At 43.4% G+C, this 24,394-nt stretch overlaps 1 protein-coding gene across 4 annotated transcripts in view; it reads right to left on the bottom strand.

Annotated features, from left to right (window-relative positions):
* Window positions 1–309: 309 nt before the first annotated feature.
* Window positions 310–24,394, bottom strand: part of fbxl17 (F-box and leucine-rich repeat protein 17) — a 950,602-nt gene continuing 926,517 nt past the window's right edge. For all 4 annotated transcript variants that reach the window (XM_085987565.1, XM_085987585.1, XM_085987575.1 and 1 more), the window contains one exon: window positions 310–4,581. In XM_085987565.1, coding sequence (XP_085843691.1) covers window positions 4,444–4,581 — 138 coding nt within the window. In that variant the 3' untranslated portion in view covers window positions 310–4,443. The remainder of the gene's footprint in view (window positions 4,582–24,394) is intronic.

Raw genomic sequence — 24,394 nt, 5'->3', positions numbered from 1 at the left:
TTAAGCTGGTGGATGGGGTGCCAATCAAGTGGGCTGCTTTGTCCTGGATGGTGTCGAGCTTCTTGAGTGTTGTTGGAGCTGCACTCATCCAGGCAAGTGGAGAGTATTCCATCACACTCCTGACTTGTGCCTTGAAGATAGTGGAAAGGCTTTGTGGAGTCAGGAGGTGAGACACTCATCGCAGAATATCCAGCCTCAATAGTCAGCAAACCAGACCCAACAGTGATAGTTATAGACCAATGATCCATTAGTTTATGTAGTGAAATAAATACATGAATACAAAATTGCAACAATGTCCTACTAGAGATGCTTTCGGAAATGGTGTTTATTGGACAGTCTTCATGTGACAAATTAATAAGTAATTTCCAACATTTATTTTCTCACCGTGTATGACTGTGATTTTACAAGATACAGTTTACAGTTTATTTTCATTGAACATCTCTCTGGTAAACTAAATCAAATTTACAGTGTGGGGGAAAAAAAATCTATGGATATGAAAATGTCCAAAATCACTTGGAAATTCAACATTTGTTGAGAACCAAAGAAAACATGAAATGAGAAATGGCCAGCCAGCCCATCAAGCATTCCTTCCACAAATCATGTACAACCTGTTCTATTATGGATAATACCAAATCCAATTAGTCTCCTGAACAAAAGTTCTATAAAGTCCTCCCTTTCTTCCCCCTAAAGGTAAATTAAGTGAAACCTCAGAGTACCTGACATTAAACCCTATATTTATCCTTGTCCAGTTGCCATGACATTCCATTGTCTCAGCAGAACAGGAGCCATCATGTCCCATTAATCATCTCTGTCAGTGCTCATCATTATAACTCTCAATCGCATTCCTAACCGGATACTTATACAGCTCTTTCTTTTTTTAAAGTGTTACCAACACTTCATCATTTGAGAATCTAGTCCAGATATCCACTAATTGGATGGGAAATCCTTCTAATCTCAAACCTTGCTTAAGGCTGTGTTAAAGTTAACTGTATGGGAATTCAAATTGTGGGTATACTTATTCCATTAAATGAAGAGTCTCAATAAACAGTAAGTATCAATTTGCCACGCAACATAGAAGTTTTTTATTGAATTACTTGGAAATTGTTTGTGCATCTTGAAGATTAGGGCTCGCCTCCTTATCTGCTTGCATATTTTTATGCAAGGCATATCCATTATGCCTACTCTGCAGTGTCAAACTGAAATAATAAAACAGGAGGAGGAGAAACAAAAATAACATAACACAAAACATGGCCAAAAGAACAGAGGACGGTTTTTGTCAATAGAGCTAGGTACAAGATTTCAGGCAAGACGTCTGAAAGTACATTTAGAGTCTCTGTTTTCTGAAGACAATCAACCATTTTAAATGCTGAAAAGGTGGGCTTTTCACATATTTTTTAGCATCTTTCAAAATGTATGGTTTTGAGATTATGTATAAAACTTTATTGTACAGTCCCTTAACTGGATTTTATTTATTACTATTAGAGAAATGTATGAAATCATGGAACATTCAAAACTCTAAAAGGGAAAAAAATTCTGGGAGGTACTTTGTGTTGAAAGGACTTCCACTTCTCAATCTGAAAATAATACAACTATAAAAAAGATATGGCACATGCATTGAAATACCATCAAATTCACTGCCTGATGGAGACCTGTCAATTATTGTCATCTTTTCTCCTGACCTGCTCTGATTACTTCAATTACAGGAAACAGCCACTTGCACCCCATGGTGCTCCATTCACTTCAATGGGAGTCAGTATTTCAGTTTGACCTGAGCCAGCCAGCCCTGAGGGAAAAACACAGCTGGCTGGGTACTGCTGTATACTCAGCCAAGAATGGATGGTACTAGAATGGAGAGATTACAGCTATTTGGAAAGATTGAACAAGTCAGAGCTTTTTTCTTTAGAAAAAGGTGACCTGATAAAGGTATTTAAAATTATGAATGGGATGAACAGGGTAGATGTGGAGAGAATGTTTCCACCTGTGGGAGAATCCAAAACTAGGAGCCATAAATACAAGATAGTTACCAATAAATCCAATAGGGCAATAAGGAGAAATTTCTTTACTCAGAGAATGGTTAGAATGTGGAACTCGCTACCACAGGCAGTGGTTGAGGCAAATAGCTTAGATGCTTTCAAAAGGAACTAGACAACTACATGAGTGAAAAGGGAATAGTAAGATATCACGAAAGGCTGAGATGAGGTAGATGGAATGGGAGGAGACTCGTGTGGAGTATAAACACCAGCACAGACTGGTTGGGCCGAATGGCCTGTTTCTGTGCTGCATATTCTAGGTAATTTTATGTAAAGAGAGAGCTTGCTAAGCTCAGCTGACTCTGAACTGACTCTCAGTCCCACGTGACTCCACTGACATGAGTAAGTTACTCCAAGATGAAGAGGCCCCTCCCTACAACTGGAAGTATTGGAGCAGCAAGGAGCTGAGGAGATCCAAGATGGTGAGATTCTCTACAAGCAACAAATGTTAATGCAAGTACCAGATAATTTTATAACTATTATTCCTATTCAGATAGGAAGGGTGCAGGGGAGTACTTTGAATAGTATTCCAAGTCGTTCCTTCCCTTCAATCAGCAGCCTTTGCTGATTGAGCTGAAGGTGTATAATGCTGGCTGTTGTGTATCCCAGTCAAAACATTACCGAAGGGTTAAAGCACTGTCACAGAAATGTTGTAAAATACTTTATGTTGGTACATTCTCCAAATTAAATCATCTCCATCAGCTGTGAACTCCAAAATTCTTTAACACATTCTAACACAGAATTAAACAGAAAGATACAATATTGGGAAATGGCGGTGTCTCAGACAGAAAATGAGACAACTCTTCCAGACTTGAGAAAAATCAATCTAATGGAAAATTGACAAACTTGTTTAACGAGTCTGCACAGGATCTGAGACACGACCCACAGAGACCTCCAGTTAGACACACTACGCAGCTACTGTCAGTTATCTTAATCTGCTCAATTACCGAATGGGCTCTCAAAGGCGGCATTTACCAAACATCACTTAAATTGCCTTTTCTTTCTCCTTTGTGCCTTCTCCTTACTTTTAGCACAGTCACAGAACATTAAAGCAGATCTTCCGGCTGGCTGTACAATTTGTATTCCAGAACTACTGTAGATATTTCAAACACACTCTCACACACATCCTCTTTTAGATTCCGAGGTTTCCCTGTAAAATGGTTTACACCCTGTTGAACCCTTTATTTTTAAACATACATAGGTTCACACACGGCATACTACTTTTTCTTGACATCTGATGACATAAGTAATTCAGGAGCTGTTAAGACATCATTAATTATCATATGCAAGTAAGAAAGAATTGTACACTTATTCTGTATTCTGAAGGTTGATCACTTTGGTCAGAAACTGAAGGCCAAAACACTGAACTTCTTGGCTTTTGAATTTGAAACACAACATAATGTGTACAGACTTTTTCACAGGAGAAGTTCATTTAATGACAAGTATTAAATAACGCAATAATCCAGCGTTATTTTGTCAACTTTAACTATTACCTTTCAGAACACTTTATTCTACTAAATAATTAATAAAGTGTTCAGGCATGATATTTACAACAATTGCATAACTGGCAAAAGTTCGTTTTATTTTGCTTTGACCATGTTATAAAAAGTATGTCTTACACAAGCTAGTTATTAACAACTGTGTATGTAGAAAAAGAACATACAAACAGTAACAAAATACATCAGTCATTATTGTACATGCTGGCCACAGTTAAAGTCCAAATTTAGGGGAAAAACACTCCACTGATTCTTCTGCCTACAGTGAAATCTTAACCGGGTCGTTGCTAGTCTTTATCATCAGTAGTAATTGATTATTTCAAGGATGAATGAAGCTTAATAAAACGGAACTCAGACTTTTAACCAAGCTTATAATAAAATGAGATGTAATCTTAACAGAGATTATCTAAGAGAGTTGTTGTTGAACAAGAGTATAACTAGATGAATTTAGCAGATTACGGTCACATCTGAAAAATCCCATTACATCTATTAGGAGCTCAGATGTAGCAATGAGCAGAAAGTGGGTTGGGGAGGAGACATATCTTTTACTTTAAACTTTCTGAATATACATTTCAATAGATTTGATTACAGCTGTTTCAAAGAAACAAAAAAGACAGCTAGTATCAAATGATTCATAAAATAAAAACTACTTTGGGCTAGAAACCATACCTGCCCCCAATTATTATTATTTTTAAAAATCTCCTTCCATGGATATCTGAAAATCCATGATTTCAATCTTCAAAGAGCAAAGATTGTCAAAATAGGAACATAAAAAGGAAAAGTACTGTCTTTTGTGGTTATAAGTTCAGTCCAGCATAGCCTACTGCTTGTGAACTCTCTTGCACTCACTCTTTACATTACTGTATTTAAGAATTACAAGAACCACAAAGTGAGTTTACAGCAGATTCTTCACAGCATTATGATGCCGTTGATGTATTGGGAATCCACCCCATCTGATAGGCTCGTTCTAGTGTCCGCTTGCAGTCTTGCATCACAGTGCTGAATGTGATATGTGGGTATTCTTGAACTAGACGTTCCACTGTGTCTTCATTCACCTATAAAACACAGATTTCAAGATGGAAGAATTAAAGTCTAGCTTTTCCCTCACATTTCACCTCTACTCATGATGCAGGTCAGATCTACAGGCAATGGTAGCTCTCCAATATCTCATCCAGATGGTCATTCTTCAGTTATGAACCAGACAGTGACTGTCAGCAGCTATTTTAGTGCAACACCACAGCCCAGTCCAATCCTGCCCATACCTGACATCTACGGGTGCACATTTTCCATTGGCGTCACTGGGTATAGATTAGGAATTAAAATCTTGGCCGATTTGTCCCTTTGGCAGCATGACAGCATTGAGACAACTAGTATCTTCACTATATCAGCTAGCACAGCACAGGCTGAGGTTTGAGCTTGTGACCTTCCTGGTATTATGTTACACTAGCTGGAGTGCCCGGCGGTGCCGAGGGTTTTTTGATGGCATGTTGTTATGAAAAAAGTAGAAATAATTTTTATATATATATAAATGAGTTTGTCTGTCTGTGTGGGAAGGAGAGAGAGAGGGAAAGAGAGAGGGGGAAGGAGAGAGAGAGAAAGGGGGAAGGAGAGAGAGGGGGAGAGAGAGAGAGAGAGAGGGGGAAGGAAAGAGACTGGGGGGGAGAGAGAGACTGGGGGGGAGAGAGGGAGACGGGGGGGAGAGAGAGACTGGGGAGAAGAGAGAGAGAGACTGGGGAGAAGAGAGAGAGAGAGAGACTGGGGGGAAGAGAGAGACTGGGGGGAAGGAGCGCCTCAGGCCCGGCCGGATAGACCCCTGCCGCTCCGATGAACCGGAGCCCCCGCGCGCAGCGTATCATCTCAGGCCTGGCCTGAGTGAGCCCTGATGAGCTCCCGCTGCGGGCCTCCGACGCCGCTCCGCTGCTGGACTTATTTCAGGATTAGCCTGGAGAGAGAGTGGGGGAAGGAGCACCTCAGGCCCGGCCCTGTGGACCCCTGCCGCTCCGGTGAACCGGAGCCCCCGCGCGCAGCGTATCGCCTCAGGCCCGGCCCGAGTGAGCCCTGATGAGCTCCCGCTGCGGGCCTCCGACACCGCTCAGCTGCTGGATTTATTTCGGTCGATGTTTTTCTGGCTGCTGTATGATCCCAGTTTATCAGTTTATCGTTGCGCGGTTGTCTGTGATTTTTCGCGCTCCCGCACTAACGGCAGTTTGAAAGATTAGGCCCCGCCCACACACGCCATGAAACGCCCCCCGTCATGCAGCGCGCTCCCCCCGTAGGATTGGTCAACATTCACGTCACTCAATGCTAATGAGCAGATTCCCCCGTATGATTGGCCAACCGCTAATGAGCGGAGTTTTGAACGTTTTTTGTATACTGTCTGCCCGCACTAACGGCAGTTTGAAAGATTAGGCCCCACCCACACATGCCATGAAATGCCCCTCGTGACGCAGCGCGCTCCCCCCGTAGGATTGGACAACCTTCACTTCACTCAATGCTAATGAGCGGATTGCCCCGTATGATTGGCCAACCGTCCGAACAATTTTTGTCTGACCAAAAAGTAAATACACCTATGACACTCCCCTAATCATAAGCTTTCTTTTGATATAACATATGTGTAGGTACGCTCTATAACTTTTGAGTTAAGTCCGGACATACACACGGACAGACAGACACCACGATCCTTTTATATATATATATACTAGCCGGAGTGCCCGGCGGTGCCGAGGGTTTTTTGAGGGCATGTTGTTATGAAAAAAGTAGAAATAATTTTTATCTATATATATCAATGAGTCTGTCCGTCTGTGTGGGGGAAGGAGAGAGACAGAGTGGGAATGAGAGAGAGAGAGGGGGAAGGAGAGAGAGAGAGAGGGGGGGGGAAGGGGGGAGAGAGAGGGGGCGAAGGAGAGAGAGAGAGAGAGGGGGAAGGAGAGAGAGAGTGGGAAGGAGAGAGGGGGGAAGGAGAGAGAGAGGGGGAAGGAGAGACAGAGGGGGGAAGGAGGGAGAGAGAGGGGGGGAAGGAGAGAGGGAGAGAGAGGGAAAGAGAGAGAGAGAGGGAAAGAGATGAGAGAGGGAAGGAGAGAGAGAGAGAGGGAAGAGAGAGAGAGAGGGAAGGAGAGAGAGGGAAGGAGAGAGAGAGAGGAGAGAGAGAGAGAAAAGAGAGAGAGGGGGAAGGAGAGAGAGAGGGGGAAGGGAGAGAGAGAGAGAGAGGAAGGAGAGAGAGAGAGAGGGAAGGAGAGAGAGAGAGCGAGGGAAGGAGAGAGAGAGAGAGAGAGAGAGAGAGGGAAGGAGAGAGAGAGAGAGAGAGGGAAGGAGAGAGAGGGAATGAGAGAGAGAGAGAGGGAGAAGGAGAGAGAGAGAGGGGGAAGCAGAGAGAGAGAGTGGGAAGGATGAGAGAGAGTGGGAAGGAGAGAGAGTGGGAAGGAGAGAGAGGGGAGAGAGGGAAGGGGAGGGAGAGAGAGAGAGGGAAGGAGAGAAGAGAGAGAGGGAAGGAGAGAGGGAAGGAGAGAGAGAGAGGGGGGGGAGGAGAGAGAGAGAGAGGGGGGGAGAGAGAGAGAGAGAGAGGGGGAAGGAGAGAGAGAGAGAAGGAAGGAGAGAGAGAGAGAGGGTGGGGGGAAAGGAGAGAGGGGGGGGAAGGAGAGAGAGAGAGAGAGGGGGGGAAGGAGAGAGGGGGAAGGAGTGAGGAGAGAGAGAGAGAGAGGAGAGAGAGGGAAGGAGAGAGTGAGGGAAGGAGGATAGAGAAGAGAGGAAGACACCCCGGGGAAGGGGCTGACTCAGAGCCCGGCGGGTGAAGAAGGGCGGGCCGCCATTTTGTGAGGTTGGCGGAAAAGTTTGAATTGCGGCGGCCAAAGGAAGGAAGGAGGCGAGCTCTCCCTCCCCCTCTCCCACCCCTTCACTCTTTCCCTCCCTCACCCTCTCTCTCTCCCTCCCCCTCTCTCCCTGCCGCTCTCTCTCTCCCCCCTCTCTCCCTGCCCCTCCCTCTCCCCCCCTCCCTCCCCGCGCTCTCTCTCCTCCCTCTCCCCCTCTCCTCTCCCTCCCTCTCTCAATTCAATTCAATTCAAATCGCTTTACTGGCATGACAAGGTACATCTTATGTTGCCAAAGCATCGAAAAACATTCATGGTTGTACACAAAAATACTATCCATACAGTGTACAAACAGATATATCCCTGAGTGTATAAATATACATTCATATAATTTGTATATACTCTTTTCTTATATTTAGTGGTTGTCCCTCTGTTTGTGGCAAGCTGTAACGTAGTGTGCCGCTAAGGTTACACAATTTCTCTCTTCGTCATTCAAATTTCTGAATTCCGGGCATATTTTTGTGAATTTTGGGTAGAAATTCTCCCTTATGCCCTGATATTTTCTACAAGCTGTGAGGAAGTGCATCTCTGTCTCCACCACTCCCTGACTGCAGTGAGAGCATATCCTGTCCTCTCTTGGTAGCTGGGTCTGCCTGTGTCTACCTTTTTCGATCGCCAGGCTATGTTCACTAAGTCTGTACATTGTCAAGGTTTTTCTCAGTTTGCTATCCTTTACCATGGTCAGGTAATCAGCCATGTTGTATTGTCTGTTTAGGGCCAAGTAGCATTTGAGTTGCTTTGGGTTTTTGTTGTTTCTGCCCAATATGACAGATATTTTTCCTTTTGCTTAGCGACGATTGTGTTGGGTCGAATTCTTTGTGTTACGCTGTCACTGTCCTGGGGCTGGTTATTGTTAGTAGTGTTAGTAGTTACTTCACTGAGTCCCAGGACTAGTTGACTGAGGGTATTCTTCTTTATGGTCCTCTCTTGGCATTTCAGGGCTTCGTAATGATAGCATTGGGGGTTGCTCATTTCTAGGTGTTTCCAAAATTTGGTGGCTCTTTTTTGGATAGTGATTATTAATGGATATTGGCCTAGTTCTGCCCTGCATGCATTGTTTACGGTTTTCCTTTGAGTCCGGAGGATACTTTTACAGAATTCTGCATGTAGGATCTCAATTGGATGTTTGTCCCATTTTGCAAATTCTTGTTGTGTTAGCGGTCCCCACACCTCACTGCCATAGAATGCAATTGGTTCAATTACTGATTTGAAAATTTTGAGCCAAATGCTAATTGGGATTTCTATTTGGATTGATTTTTTAATGGCATAGAAAGCCCTTCTTGCTTTCTCTTTCAGTTCATTCACAGCCAGATGAAAATTTCCCGTAGAACTGATTTTTAAGCCCAAGTATGTGTAGTTAGTGGTTTGATCAATTTTGGTTGTTCCTAGTGTGAAATTTATTTTGGGTCCCTGATGTCTGGATCTTTGCTGGAACACAAGGACTTTGGTTTTTTGGGGATTTATTGTCAGGGCCCAGGTCTGGCAGAACGACTCCAGCAGATCCAGGTTCTGCTGTAGACCCTCCTTAGTTGGTGACAGCAGAACCAGGTCATCTGCATAGAGGAGGAATTTAACCTTGGATTCATATAGGGTGAGGCCGGGTGCTGTAGATTGTTCAAGTAGTTTTGCCAATTCATTTATGTAAATATTAAAGAGTGTCGGTGAGATGGGTGAGCCCTGCGTCACCCCCCCGCCCCTGTGGGAAGTATTTTGTTTGTTTGTCTCCAATTTTAACTGCACATTTGTTGTTTGTATACATTGATTTAATTACATCATATGTTTTTCCCCCTACCCCCGCTTTCGATAAATTTCAGGAATAAACCGTCGTGCCAGATGGAATCGAAAGCCTTCTGGAAATCTATAAAGCATGCGTAGAGTTTGCTTTTGTTTTGATGAACGTGTTTGTCAATTAGGGTCTGTAGGGTGAAGATATGATCTGATGTTCTATAGTTGGCAGGAATCCAATTTGGCTTTTACTCAAGACATTGTGCTCCTCAAGGAAGTTTATAAGTCTTTTGTTTATGATACTACAGAATACCTTCCCCAGGTTACTGTTTACACAGATGCCTCGATAGTTATTTGGGTCGACTTTGTCCCCACTTTGTTCCAGATATCAGGGAAGTAACCGACACTCAGAACAAGTTGAAGAGTTTTAGGATAGCCAGTTTCATTTTATCGTCTGTGTTTTTAATCATCTCGCTTAGTATGCCGTCTGCACCGCAAGCTTTTCCTGGTCGCAGGTCCTTGAGTTTTTCAACTAGTTCTCCCTCTCCATCCCTCCCCCCTCTCTCTCCCCCTCCCTCCCTCCCCCTCTCTCTCCCTCCCTCCCCCTCTCTCTCTCTTCCTCCCTCTCTCTCTCCCCTCTCCCTCCCTAGCGCCTCAGGCCCGGCCCGATGGACCCCGCCGCTCCGGTGAAGCGGAGCCCCCGCGCATGGCGTAGCGCCTCAGGCCCAGCCCGACTGCCACTGCGGCCCCCGCGCGCGGGGTAGCGCCTCAGGCCCGGCCCGACTGCCGCTGCGGCCCGACTGCCGCTGCGGCCAGCTGCCGCTCACCGGAGCTCAGCTGCCGCTGCAGCCAGCCGCCGCTCACTGGAGCTCAGCTCCCGCTGCGGCCCGCTCCCGCTGCGGCCCGCCGCCGCTCACTGGAGCTCAGCTGCCGCTGCGGCCTGCCGCCGTTCACCGGAGCTCAGCTCCCGCTGTGGCCCGCTCCCGCTGCGGCCCGCCGCCGCTGCTCCCCCGTTCGCTGTCTCGCGGGCCGCGTGGTTGTCTGTTTTTTCCTGCGCAGCCGGCCAAGAGAAAAGAAAAACAAAAGAGATGAAGAGTCTAATTTAAAGCAGCCTCTCCCCTGCTAAAAGGTGAGAGCCGGAGGGAGATTTTGCGGGTGAAGAGGGGCGGCTGCCATTTTGTGAAGCACTAACGGCAGTGTGAAAGATTAGGCCCCGCCCACACACACCATGAAACGCCCCCCGTGACGCAGCACGCTCCCCCCATAGGATTGGTCAACCTTCACGTCACTCAATGCTAATGAGCGGATTCCCCCGTATGATTGGCCAACCGCTAATGAGCGGATGTTTGAACGTTTTTTGTATACTGTCCGAACAATTTTTGTCTGACCATAAAGTAAATACGCCTATGAGACTCCCCTAATCATAAGCTTTCTTTTGATATGACATATGTGTAGGTACGCTCTATAACTTTTGAGTGATGCCCCAGACAGACAGACACCATGATCCTTTAGATAAGATAGTGCATATACCCACTGAGCCACCAGGATTATGGTGTCAAGTTGATTCAACCAATGTGATGAAGTATCAAATTAATAATTGACAGGACTGTAAATAAGGAAATATAATAGAGCCCACACAGCCAAACAGAATATTCAATTCTCAGGGTCAGGAAGCCTGATGACATTGTTGTAATAATTACATTTTTGTAACAGTTTGAAAGTCACAGCTTCATGGTCATTTTTACTGATACCAGCTTCTGATTTCCAGATATTTTAAAAGTGAATTCAAATTCTCAAACTGCCATAGTGGGATTTGAACTCACATTCTTTGGAATATTAGTCCAGGCCTCTGGATTACTAGTCCAGAAACATAACCACAATACCGTACCCCATATTGGGTCTCAGACAATTTAGCGACCACCCACTCATTTTCTTTACCACATTCAACGTTTACCTGCCTATTAGCGTATAATTTTAAAGTCAAGACAGCAACCTATTTTTCCTATTTAAAATAATTTACATGTTAATGCATAATTTGCAGCCTGTGCCCTCATTTGCACCTTGGAGATGTTAAACTATTAATTGTTCACCTAAATTGGGCCATCTTAACACCTCATTTTTCAATGTCTACAATAGTCTTGCCAATGTCATTAAAACAATCAGAGCTCTTAACCTGTACTATTACTTAAAATATAAAAACAAATTTTCAACAGAACCATACTTCATGTGGAATTGTATAAGGTGAACGGTCCTGGTAAATGTAAAATCAGTTATATACTTAACAGGAGTGTGTTATATAAGGGCACTCATAAATCATTCCCCAAAACCTTGTCTGGGAATGTTCATACATGCAAATTAAGTTTTTAGCACCTATATTTATCCTTATTAACCACTAGTCAATATCTTCTACTGCGCTGATCTTTTTTGGGTGAGGTGAAGCGCTTACAATTGTGCATATGTTATCACACCCTTCTAAGATAGGAACAGTGGACAGACAATGCGTGTTGCTAGCTTATGGTACAGGAAACTCTTTTTTATCCGGCACCGACGGGACCGGCGTGGTGCCGGTTTATCAAAAAGTCCGGATTACAGAGAGCTATAGTTAAAAGGTACGAGAGCTCCATATACAGCAACAAATCCAGGCTTCCCTGTTGCTTAGCAACAGGTGCAAGAAGCCCGACCACAGACCAAGCGTCCCTGTTGCTTAGCAACAAGTGCAGGAACCCCCGATTGCACAGCCAAGAATCAAGAAACGGCCACTAATATGAAGAAAAACTTAACTGAACCTACTCCTGAATTTTGCCGGTTAACCGAGATTTCTGGTTGTTTGGGTGCCGGTAAATCGAGAGTTTCCTGTAGAATGAATTCATTAGTTCCCATCAACTAAATATGGTGACCCGATTTGTAATATAGTGCAATTATATTGTTGAACTGCTTCCCGAAATGGCTCTGCAATGCTGGTTTTTGCACCTGTTCCTGTAGAAACTGTTCTATTTGTAAAACAGTGTTATTTGAGAGTCGTAAAAGGTTTGTTGCCAAATGGCTGGGAAAGTTAAACCTATTCACTGTTTGAATGAGCCGTGAATGAACACTTTCAGTTGTTGTTTGCCATTGGCCAAAAAGCATAATGGGCTCTGGCATTAACCAACTCCACATTGATGTTGATTGGCTAAAGGATAGAAAACAACAGGTACTAGTTACAGAAGTAATATTGGGGGTTAGAGAGGGAGAGTGCTGAGTAAAGTGCCCCAGAAGTTGGTAATGGACCATGACTGTTACGAATTTACATCAATCACATGCATTCAGAAACACAAGACAAACTTGTGAAATTTGCAGATGATACCAAACTAGGAAGGGCAGTTGATTTTGAGGATGCAACTCACAAAATATAAATGAGTTGGATAAAATATGTAAGTGGGCAGAACAATGGCAGATGAAATTTGATGGCCCAGAAATTCGGGTCCCAACGCGTGAGTACGGACGGAGTACTCACGCGTGGACCTGATGGAAGTGCCGGAATCTTGCATGCACTACGCATGCGCGGGAAACCGGCACTTCCGATCCTCTGAACCAAGGGGTTCAGAGGTCGAATGCGTGCGCGCTAGAGTCTGCGCGTGCGCATTGAACTTCCTTTTTTTTTTCCAGGTTTTAACGTGCGGGTAAGTCTGTACATTTTAGAAATGTAAAAAGCAGCCGTAAGGACTTCATTTTCAAAGGTAAGTGGTCAATTATTTAAAATTAAAACATTTTTTCCACAGGTTTTTTACTTTTAAATACTTGAAAGCAAGGTAAGTTTATTTTTAGCCTTTTTTTATAAAAATATTTTTTTCAAAAATTTAAATTTTTGTTTAAAAGTTATTTAATGTCATTTATAGTTTATTTACAAAGTGTGATTTAAAAATTTTTTTATTTGAAGGTAAAGTACAGTTTTACAGCCTCAGCATTTATACGTTTTGACAGGTCTATCTGTCAAGATATGAATGGAGCATTCCCTGCTCCGATTGACTGCCTGTTGCTCACGTGATCCCAGGGGACGCTTCGCACTAACTATGCCCCTGGGACACGCCAGCATAGCGCGCCGGCCTCTGGGACAGGCCTCGGAGAGGAATTCCACGCAGGCCAAGAGGTCAACTGCTGGCGCGCTAGGTAAGTGTAGGTCGGGGACTTGCACCCGCGGGAAGCCCCCGACCCGAATTTCTGGGCCAATATGGACAAGTGTAAAGTACTGCACATTGGAAGGTAAAATGGGCCACGCACACACTCCATGAATGGTGTTGAAATAGCTGACAGTGAAATTGAAAGAGATCTAGGGATCTTAGTAGACATGGTGGTCAACATGTCCAGTCAATGAGAAGCAGCAACCAACAATGCAAATAAAAAGCTGAACTACATAGCCAGAAAACAGTAGAATACAAGTGACAAGAAGTTATGATCAAACTGTACAGTATTCTGGTCAGACTGCACCTTGAGTATCGTACTCAGTTTTGGTTACTCAAACACAAGGGAGACTGGAGGCAGTGCAGAGAAGAGTCATGAGGCTGATTCCTAGTGCAAGATCTGAGATAGGAGAGATGGGAGAAACTTGGATCTGTCGGCCTTGAAAGCAAGTGACGGAGAAGTGATCGTATAGATATATATAATAAGAACTTGCATCTACATCTCAAGGTGCCTCACAATAGACATCATTAGGGGAAGGAAGCTGACGAATGATGGGAAAGATTAGGAAGCATGGTCGAAAGCTAGGTCAAAAAGGTGGGTTTTAAGTAGTGTTTTTTTACGGTAGAGAAAGAAATGGAGAATCAGAGTTGAGGAAGGGAATTCTAGAGAGTAGAGCAGAGGTGGCCGACGACTCTACCACCAATGATGGGGCAAAGGGAAGGGAGATATTCAACAACCAGAATTAGAGGACCTAATGGTACAGCAGTGGATATAAGGCTGGAGGAAGTTTCAGGGATAGGATGAAACAATGCCATGAAGGGATTTAAAGAAAAGGATGAGCATTTTAAATTTAATGTATCAGAGGACAAAGCGCTAATGTAGGTTAGTGAGGACAGAGGTTATTGGGAAGTGGGAATTAGTGCAGGATAAGATACATGCTGCTAGATTTTGGACAAGTTGGAGTTTCTGGAGGTTGGAGAGTGGGAGGCCAGCATGGAGGGCATTGGAATAATTGTCTAAAGGTGACAAAGGCATGGATAAGGGTTTCAGCAGCAGAGGAGCCGAGATAGGAGATGTTGCTGAGATGGAAGAAAACAGTTTTAGTGTTGGATAGAACATGGGGCTTGATGCTCAGCTCAGGGTCGAACAGGATAACAAGGTTTAAAATGGTCTGGCTCACATTGACTGAGTGGCCAGGGAGACTGATGAAATCAGTTGTAAGGGACCGCAGTTTATAGTGAGGGCTGATAATAAATGACTTTGGTCTTAGAAACATAGGAACAGGAGTAGGCTATTTAGCCCCTTGCGCCTGTTCCGCCATTCAGTTAGATCATGGCCGATCTGTACCTCAACTCCATTTATCCGCCTTTGATTCATATCCCTCGCTACCCTTACCTAACAAAAATACGCTTATCTCAGTCTTGAAATTTCAATTGACCCAGCATCCACAGTCTTTTGGGGGACAGAATTCCAGATTTTCACTACACTTTGTATGAAAAAGTGCTTCCTGATTTCACTCATGAATGGCCTAACTCTGATTTTAAAGTTGTACTGGATTCTCCCATTAGAGGAAATAGCTTCTCTGTATCCTTTTATCATTTTAAACACACCAATCAGATCATCACTCAACCATCTAAACTCCAGGGAATACAAGCCAAGTTTATGCAAGCTGTCCTCATCATTTAACACTTAAAACTCTGGCATCATTCTGATGGATCTGCACTGTATCCTGTCCAAGCCCAATAAATCCTTTCTGAGGTACAGTGCCCAAAACTGAACGCAGTACCCCAGATGGGGTCTGACCAAGGCTCTGTCCAACTGAAGCATAACATCCTCCACTTTGGTCCTCCCGATTTGCAGTGGAAAGAAGTTGCAACTCATCAATGATGATGCCAGACAGGCAGTCTGATCGTGGGGTCAAGGGATATAGTGGAGAAGTAGAACTGGATGTCATCAGCATAAATATGAAAGCTTACACCATGCCTGTGGATGATGTTACTGAGAGACAAAATATGGATGAGAAAGTGGAGAGGCCAAGGGTAGATCATTGGGGGACTCTGGAGGTGATGGTGCAGGGGCATAATAATAAACTATTGCTGGAGATACATTTGGATAGGTAGGAATGGGACCACACAAGTGTAGTCTCATGTTTGAGGACCTACAAATAGAAATGAAGGTTAGAGTTGGGTCCGTAGTTGGAGAGCATGGATCGGTAATCATCAAACAAGCTGGCATATTTGGGGTGAAATTGGTCAATGGCAGCAGTGCAACATTGAAAAGAAAATTGAGCACGGTGTAAAACGGGTTGCCGATTCGCTAGCAGGTCAATTTACGCTATTGGCGTGGATCAATTTCACCCCATTTATTTTTATAAAGCTGAAATATTCCTTTTTGTTTTAAGCTTTGTTTCATATGTATAAGCCTGAACTGTTACAGAAAACACTAACTGAAACAACTAGAAATGTTGCATTATATGAAGTCATGGAACAATGCAGCATCAAAACAAACTATAAAAAATGACATTTCCTGTCATGAGCAAAGACAAAATTTACCCTGGAACACATCACTAACTATGGTTACAAAATCTGAAGATGTAGATGAACATATTGAGCAAAGCAGAAAAAAACTACTTAACATATCAATACCCACAGCTCATAAGATACCAGATCCCAACTCCTTAAACGTGGGAAAGAAACTGGACACACAATAGTGTGAGAAAATGAAAATGTAGAAACACTGGCAAAACAGAAAAGGCAAAATAAACCTTTGCACATACAAAACACCCAATAAACAGAGCACGTTACTTAATTAATGGTTAACTACCTTTATCATGGACAATGCCAGAACAGTCCAAAATGGTCAACTGGAAAGACCATTTTCAAACTAATCATGGGGAAATTATTTTTTAATTTTCACTCACATCATTTGCCAAATACTTTGTGTATAAAGAGCCTGAGAAGATACTAAAGCCCTGAAGTGGATCACTCTTTGCTCAGCATGTGTACTCCATTATGTAACTGCTGCAAAGGAGCTAGGCATAACATTATTTTTATTTAATGATATGCAACACACATCTGGAGGTAAATCATTTGCAGTCACAGTACTAACGCTGACACTATTGCTTCCCTTCATCTTGGTTTATACTTTCAAAATCTCAAGATAGGCACAGATGACGAATGCCGTTTGACCCAGCCCAGCTCATCCATCCAAATCAAATCTGCTGCACCCCCACCATTTTGCATGTGTACTTGACTTGAATGTACAATATTTCATCAACCTATAATGTTTTCCTGACATAAACTATGTTAGATGACTGTACCCAAGACAACAGCACAAATCAGCTCCAAATTTCCCTGATGAATTGCAAATTGTCAATCAGTGCCAAAGGCTGGATGTTATACATTGGGACTGATACTATTTTATGATTTTAAAAAATCTTCAAAGAACTGGGTGACACAGTGAATTCTTTCACCTCTAATGCCTGCTGAAGGATGGAGGTCTCCTCTCTTTGTCGGTAGTAAGGTTCCTACGTGAAATGAGTTTGAACGTCTCGTGCTAGTAGTGGCTCAGTTGGTAGCACCCTTGCCTCTGAGTCAGAAGATTGTGGGTTCAAGTCCCACTCCAGGGACTTGAGCACAAAAATCTAGGCTGACACTCCAGTGCAGTACTGAGAGAGTGCTGCACTGGCGGAGGTGCCATCTTTCGGATGAGACGTTAAACTGAGGCCCCGTCTACCCTCTCAAGTGGACGTAAAAGATCCCATGGCACTATTTCAAAGAAGAGCAGGGGAGTTATCCCTGGTGTCCTGGCCAATATTTATCCCTCAATCAACATCACTAAAACAGATTATCTGGTCATCATCACACTGCTGTTTGTGGGAGCTTGCTGTGTACAAATTGGCTGCCACATTTACAACAGTGACTACACTTCAAAAAGTACTTCATTGGCTGTAAAGCACTTTGGGATGTCCAGTGGTCACGAAAGGCGCTATATAAATGCAAGTCTTTCTTTCTTACCAAACTGCCAACAAATCGGGCCTCTCGTTTACTCAAGAGGAAGGCATTCAAGGAGGAGATAGTGAGGGTTCAGAGCAAATATGTTCCCACAAAGAAAAAGGGTGTGACTCCCAAAGCTAGAGCCCCCTCGGTGTCAAGGTGCATACAGGGTAGGATAAGGGGAAAAAAAAGCTTTTGTCAGATACAGAGAGCTTAATACTGCAGAAAGCCGAGAGGAGTATAGAAAGTGCAGGGGCGAAATTAAAAAGGAAATTAGGAAAACAAAGAGAGGGCATGAAAAAATATTGGCAAGTAAAGTCAAGGAAAACCCAAAGATGTTTTATAAATACATAAAGAGCAAGAGGATAACTAAGGAAAGAGTAGGGCCTATTAGAGACCAAAAAGGTAACCTATCTGTGGAGGCAGAAGACGTGGGTATGGTTCTTAAAGAATACTTTGCGTCTGTCTTCACAAAAGAAAGGGACGATGCAGACATTGTAGTTAAGGAGGAGGAATGTGAAATATTAGATGAGATCAACATGGTGCCAGAGGACTGCTAATGCTGTACCACTGTTTAAAAAGAGAGAAAGGGATAGACTGAGTAATTACAGGCCAGTCAGCCTAACTTTGGTGGTGGCAAATTACTGGAAAAAATTCTGAGGGACAGTATAAATCGTCATTTAGAAAGGTACAGATAAATCAAGGACAGTCAATATGGATTTGTTAAGGGAAGGTTGTGTCTGACTAACTTGCTTGACTTTTTTGAAGAGGTAACAAGGAAGGTCAATGAGGATAGCGCATTTGATGTAGTCTACATGGGTTTTAGCAAGGCTTTTGACAAGGTCGCACATGGCAGACTGGTCGGAAAAGTAAGTCAATCGGATCTAAGGGAAAGTGGCAAATGCAATCCAAAATTGGCTCAGGAAGCAAAGGGTAATGGTCAACGGGTGTTTTTGTGACTGGAAGGCTGTTTCCAGTGGAGTTCCACAAGGCTCAGTACTAGGTCCCTTGCCTTTTGTGATTTATCTAGGATTTAGACTTTAATGTAGGGGACATGATTAAGAAGTTTGCAGATGATACAAAAATTGTCTGTGTGGTTGATGGTGAGGGAGAAAGCTGTAGACTGCAGGGAGATATCAATGGACTGGTCAGGTGGGCAGAAAAGTGGCAAATGGAATTCAACCCTGAGAAGTGTGAGGTAATGCATTTGGGGAGGGCTAACAAGGCATGGGAATACACAATAAATGGTAGGATACTGAGAAGTGTAAAGGAACAGAGGGACCATGCAGTGCATGTCCACTGATCCCTGAAGGTAGCAGGACAAGTAGATAACATGGTTAAGGCGGCATACGGGTTACTTTCCTTTATTAGCCGAGGCACAGAATATAAGAGCAGGGAGGTTATGCTAGAACTGTATAAAACTCTATTTAGGCCACAGCTAGAGTACCGTGGACAGTTCTGGTCACCACATTACAGGAAAGATGTGATTGCATTAGAGAGGGTACAGAGGTGATTTACGAGGATGTTGCCAGTACTGGAGAATTTTAGCTATGAGGAAAGATTGGATAGGCTGAGTAGTTTTCTTTGGAGGCTGAGGGGAGATTTAATTGAGGTGTATAAAATTATGAGGGGACTAGATAGAGTGGATAGGAAGGACCTAGTTACCTTAGCAGAGAGGTCAATAACCAGAGGACATAGATTTAAAATAACTGGTAGAAGGATTAGAGGGGAGTTAAGGAGAATTGTTTTCACCCAGAGGGTGGTGGGGGTCTAGAACTCTCTGCAGAAACCCCCATCGCATTTATAAAAGTACTTGGATGTGCACTTGAAGTGTCGTAACCTACAAGGCTACTGACCAAGAGCTGGAAACTGGGATTAAACTGGATAGCTCTTTTTTGGCGGGCACTGACACAATGGGCCAAATGACTTCCTTCTATGCCATAAACTTCTATGATTCGAAGTGAAGTCATAAGAGGACGTGTATAAAATGGGAAAAATCACACTGGTGCAGTACAGACTGCAGCTCTGGACGAAAGGCACATTGTCGGACAGAGTAGATGACGTGTCTCTCTGCACCTGATCTGCCTTGGAAGTGTTTGATTTTGTGTACAAAAAGTACAGGAATTCCATTCCCCATTGCCAAAATCGCTTACTACTCAAAAATGTATTAATATATTTAAACAATAGATTATGACTTACAATGTTCCATTCCAAGGTAGAGTGTTTATTAACAAAAATAATGATCTATCCCATCATAGCTGATTTATAGAACCCACTTACAAATTAAAAAGGGCAATTTAAAGTTATGGTCATCTGAGTTTCAAATTTTTATCACTTTCAGACTATCAATCACTGTTTGAAACAGTGAAATCAATAATCTGGTCCACAATTAAATATTAGGGAAAAGCAAGTCCTGAAACCAGTGCCTCTTAACATATTGCAGCCTTAAATCACCGGCAATGTGCAATCCATTTTGCTTAAGTAAAGAGCTTTTTTTTAAATACTGGGTTTGGGTCTCCAGACCTGTTGGATAGGATTTTTGGCAGTGCAATTTTAATTTCAGATGCCTACGGGTGTGTATGAGCTGCGCTGAAAACCGGCATTTCTGATCTGTCAAGAATCCTCTTGACAGATCGGACACCTGCCCTGGAGAAGGGCCTCTGCGGGTGGAGAGTTCCGCTTTCTGGAGAACCTCCGCCCGCTGAAAACACTTAAAAATCTTACACCTGGTAAAAGCAGGCATAAGGCCTGCTTTTACCAGCATTAGAGTTTAAAAAAGTAAAAAAAAAAATTTTCCCCACTCATTTATAATGCAAAAATACTTTTAAAAAAGGTAAGTTTATTTTTGGCCCTGTAAAAAACTTTAATTATTTTTTTCAAAAAATTAAATTTTTGTTTAAAATAATTTAATGTAATTTTAACTCATTTTAAAAACATGATTTTAAAATGTATTTACTGCTGTAGTGTCTTTTTTCAGTGATCCCCATTCTTACTTTTGACAGGTCTACCTGCCTGCGCCCCTGGGATACCTGGGCCTCTGCGCGCGCGCACCAGGAGAGGCCCAGGAGCGGAAGAGTCCGGACCTCGGGAGCCCTCAGGTAAGGGCGTAGATTTTTTCCCGATAGGAGACATCCGCTCGCAGGATGCCTCCTATCGGAAATTACGGGCCGTGAAATGAACTTAAATGACCTGACAGAGGCACTAAAAGTCCTTTGTGCCACTCCTACTGAATGGCACTGAGAACTCTCTTCATGTTACCAAGGAAACATCACACTCATACCATAAAGCTGAAACAAACACACTGGGCCAGAGTTTACTGTAGCAGGGCATCTAACGGCATCCACCATTAAGTTAGACTTGCTCTTGCACGTTTAGATTTTTACATTTTTTGCGTGGCAAGTTGCTGAAAATGTGAGCTGGTAATGTTGCAGCGAGGGAAATGGCGGGGCATCTGGGACCTAAGTGAACAGGACAAGCAACTGTGTATCTCCTTAACCAATCAGATTGAAGGATTGAAAAATAACACAGAAGAAGGACTGAGAAGGAAGTGTAAATTAAAGTGGGTGAATTCAATGTTAAATCAGATACAGAAAGAGAAATAAAGAGAGGGAAAGGAAGATTGGCTTAAGAGTGAAGAAACAAAAAGAAAAGTTAAAAAGTTAAAATCTCCAACAATTAATACCTGAAGGAATGAGACTCCACACTTGTAAGAGTTATTTTTCAGTCCCAGAGAGGTTGATTGGCAGTAATGAACACTTATTACATCATTAAAAGGGTATTTAGACTTGAAATTACAAGACTTCACTTTCTATGGCAAGCTTAGTTCATATCTACCACGCAAATACAGCAACTTCATGCCATTCAATGCATTTCAGTGGTGAGGCAGAGAGCGAAAGGCCGTTTTCACGGTGGAGCGCCGCAACTCAGAGCAACTTTTGGATTTCCATGTTTAACCGCGCATCTGCCCCTTGCCTGATGTTACTGTAGCATAAATAACAGCGTGTCATTAACCTCACCGTTATATTGTCAGCAAAGTCTGGGCCATTATGACAGAAGTAGAGCTACTAAAATGTAAGCAATAACTTTTATTACTGTAATAGAAATGCTGAACTATACATTTTAAATAAAAATAAAACATTTCAAACACTTTATTACTTCTGCTTGCTGTGTCTTCATTTTGTCCTCCCTAATTGAACTTCTCTTTTATCCAATCTAATTATCTTTTCTTTACAAACAAATCTGAAAAGTTTTCTTGTCTATTTTTCTTTCTCTTGACTTGCACTGTCCATTTTGGAGAGTTGAAAGCAACTACTGTACAAAGTTTGCTGCAGTATAAAAACTAATTTGTTTGCAATAAATTTTTAATTTGCAAGGTCAGGAAAGTTTAAGAGGCCTTGCCAATAGTCTATGAATAACGAGGTGTTGAAATGTTAATATAAATCCCAATTAAGTAGAACATAATGTACTGAGGTGTTACATAAACTATTATTATTTCTCAGGGAACTAGGTGAGAATGTAAGTAGTGAGGAGGATGCAAAGAGGCTTCAAGGGGATATAGACAGGCTAAAAGAGTGGGCAAGAACATGGCAAATGGAATATAATGTGGAGAATTGTGAAGTTATCCACTTTGGTAGGAAAAATAGAAAAGCAGAGTATTTTTTAAATGGTGAGAGATTGGGAAATGTTAGTGTTCAGAGGGACCTGGGTGTCCTTGTACACGAATCACTGAAAGTTAACATGCAGGTACAGCAAGCAATTAGGAAAGCAAATGGTACGTTGGCCTTTATTACAAGAGGATTTGAGTACAAGAGTAAAGACATCTTACTGCAACTATATAGGGCACTGGTGAGACCACACCTGAAGTACTGTGTACAGTTTTGGTCTCCTTACCTAAGGAAGGATATACTTGCCATAGAGGGAGTTCAACGAAGGTTCACCAGACTGGTTCCTGGGATGGGGGGATTGTCCTATGAGGAGAGATTGAATCGACTAGGCCTATATTCTCTAGAGTTTAGAAGAATGAGAGGTGATCTCATTGAAACATACAAAATATTTACAGGGCTTGACAGGGTAGATGCAGGGAGGATGTTTCACCTGGCTGGGGAGTCTAGAACCAGGGGTCACAGAATAAAGGGTCGGCCATTTAGGACTAAGATGAGAAGAAATTTCTTCACTTAGAGGGTGGTGAATCTTTGGAATTCTCTACCCCAGAGGGCTGTTGAGGCTCAGTCGTGGAGTATATTCAAGACAGAGATCGATAGATTTTTGGATATTAAGGGAATCAAGGGATATGGGGATAGTGCAGGAAAGTAGAGTTGACGTAGAAGATCGGCCATGATCTCATTGAATGGCGGAGCAGGCTCGAGCGGCCGAATAGCCTACTCCTGCTCCTATTTCTTATGTTCTTATGGAACGCTCTCTTGCTTTCAGCTGTCCCCTACTGTAACACTGGTCGATAATTACAATGTTGTAAAACACTATGCAACTTGAGGCAGCACTGAAAAGCTTAAGGCCTAGAAATTCGGTGGCGCCAAGGTACCACCACGGACAGAGCTGCGAGCGCCAGCCGGAAATTCAGTTTCAACGCCCCAAATGGAAGCGGGGCGCTGCTCGAGGCGCCCCGCATCCCTCTTGGGGCGCTGCAGCTGAAAATTGCAGCGCAACGTGCCGCAGCACCACACGCTGCGGCACGGTGCACTGCGGTACTGCAGGCCTTCCTCCCCTTCTTAAAGGGGAGGGGCCTGCTGCAGCGCGAGCAGAGATCGCGAGTGCCGGCAAAAGAGCCCGGCACCGAGGAGAAGTGCCGGGCTCTTGGGACACAGCCGGCACAACGCAGGGGGGGGGGCGAGCTCAGGAGGCCGGGGATGGCGGCGCGAAGAGGTGCTGGCAGGCGGCCAGCAAAAAAAATGGCTGCCCCGCACCTCTCCTTTAATTAGCGCCTCTACCACTGCAGGTAGTCCCCCCTGAACCGGTCGCAAATTGCGACCGGCGTTACAGCGGGGGGCGCTACCAAATTTCACGATCGGGGCGGTAGCGGAGCGCTGCGCACACCGATGACGTCATCGGTGGCGGTGCAGCACTACAGGCTAATGCCGCCATTAGCGCCCTGCTAAATTTCGCGGGAGGCGTGGCCAGTGGCGCTAAACCCACTAAGTGCCCTCTTTGGGCGCTAACTGGTGGCGCAGCCCACCGAATTTCTAGGCCTAATGGTGGTAAGGGGACATACAAACTCAAAGTAAAACTTAAATGGTAAAAACCCTGAAAAGCTAAATGAAAATAAACAATATAAATCCATGCATAATTTTAAAAAATCTATTTCTTAATATGTTGTAGCTGTAGTGTACCCTGGGTTCAGGTGGCTGTGCAAATCACTTTACTCACATACTTTATGATGCAAATTTAACTCTCTAATCTTCTGCAATGTTTTTGAACCTGGCAACTTACTGTTTAGGGTGTGAAATCACTCTGTCTTATTCTCAAGACTACAAGGGACTCCCAGGCCATGCACCGGCTGCAAGTAAGCGGATAGGTGAGCCATTTCCAGGGCTCTGCAACGCTGCTCTGAGCCAAGAAGCACATGACAGCACCTTGAGGATGACTTTCTCTTATATTGGTTCCTAGTCATTGGGAAGCTATAAATATATGCATATCCGCATTTTATCATTTTTCTGACATCCTACGGTAACAGCCATATGAAAATAAAGATTCTTTTGTTGATTGTACTATGTGTGTTATTGTTAACGGCATCTGAATAATGTGCAAATTTATATTTTTAATTCAGCAATATACCAGAGAAATATACATCCGTTGTAATTGGTTGGGAGGTAGGAGACAGAAAGTAGGGATAAAGGGAATGTTCTCTGATTAGTGGGATGTGACAAGTGGTGTTCCCCAAGGATCTGTACTGGGGTCTCAGCTTTTCACCATGTATATCATTGACTTTGATGAAGGAATAGAGGGTTGTATATCTAAGTTTGCAGATGACACTAAGTTAGGAGGCACAGTAAATTGTACAGATAGGAGCAGGAAGTTACAAAGGGATATAGACAGATTAAATGAGTGGGCAAAACTGTGGCAGATGAAGTTCAATGTGGGGAAGTGTGAGGCCATCCACCTTGGATCCAAGA

The sequence above is a fragment of the Somniosus microcephalus genome, chromosome 1, assembly GCF_052327205.1.
Source record: "Somniosus microcephalus isolate GS21.2 chromosome 1, FLI_Smic_1.0, whole genome shotgun sequence".
NCBI classification, from domain to species: domain Eukaryota; kingdom Metazoa; phylum Chordata; class Chondrichthyes; order Squaliformes; family Somniosidae; genus Somniosus; species Somniosus microcephalus.
Note: the sequence above shows the minus strand (reverse complement) of the source record. Positions and strands in the feature narration are given on the sequence as shown.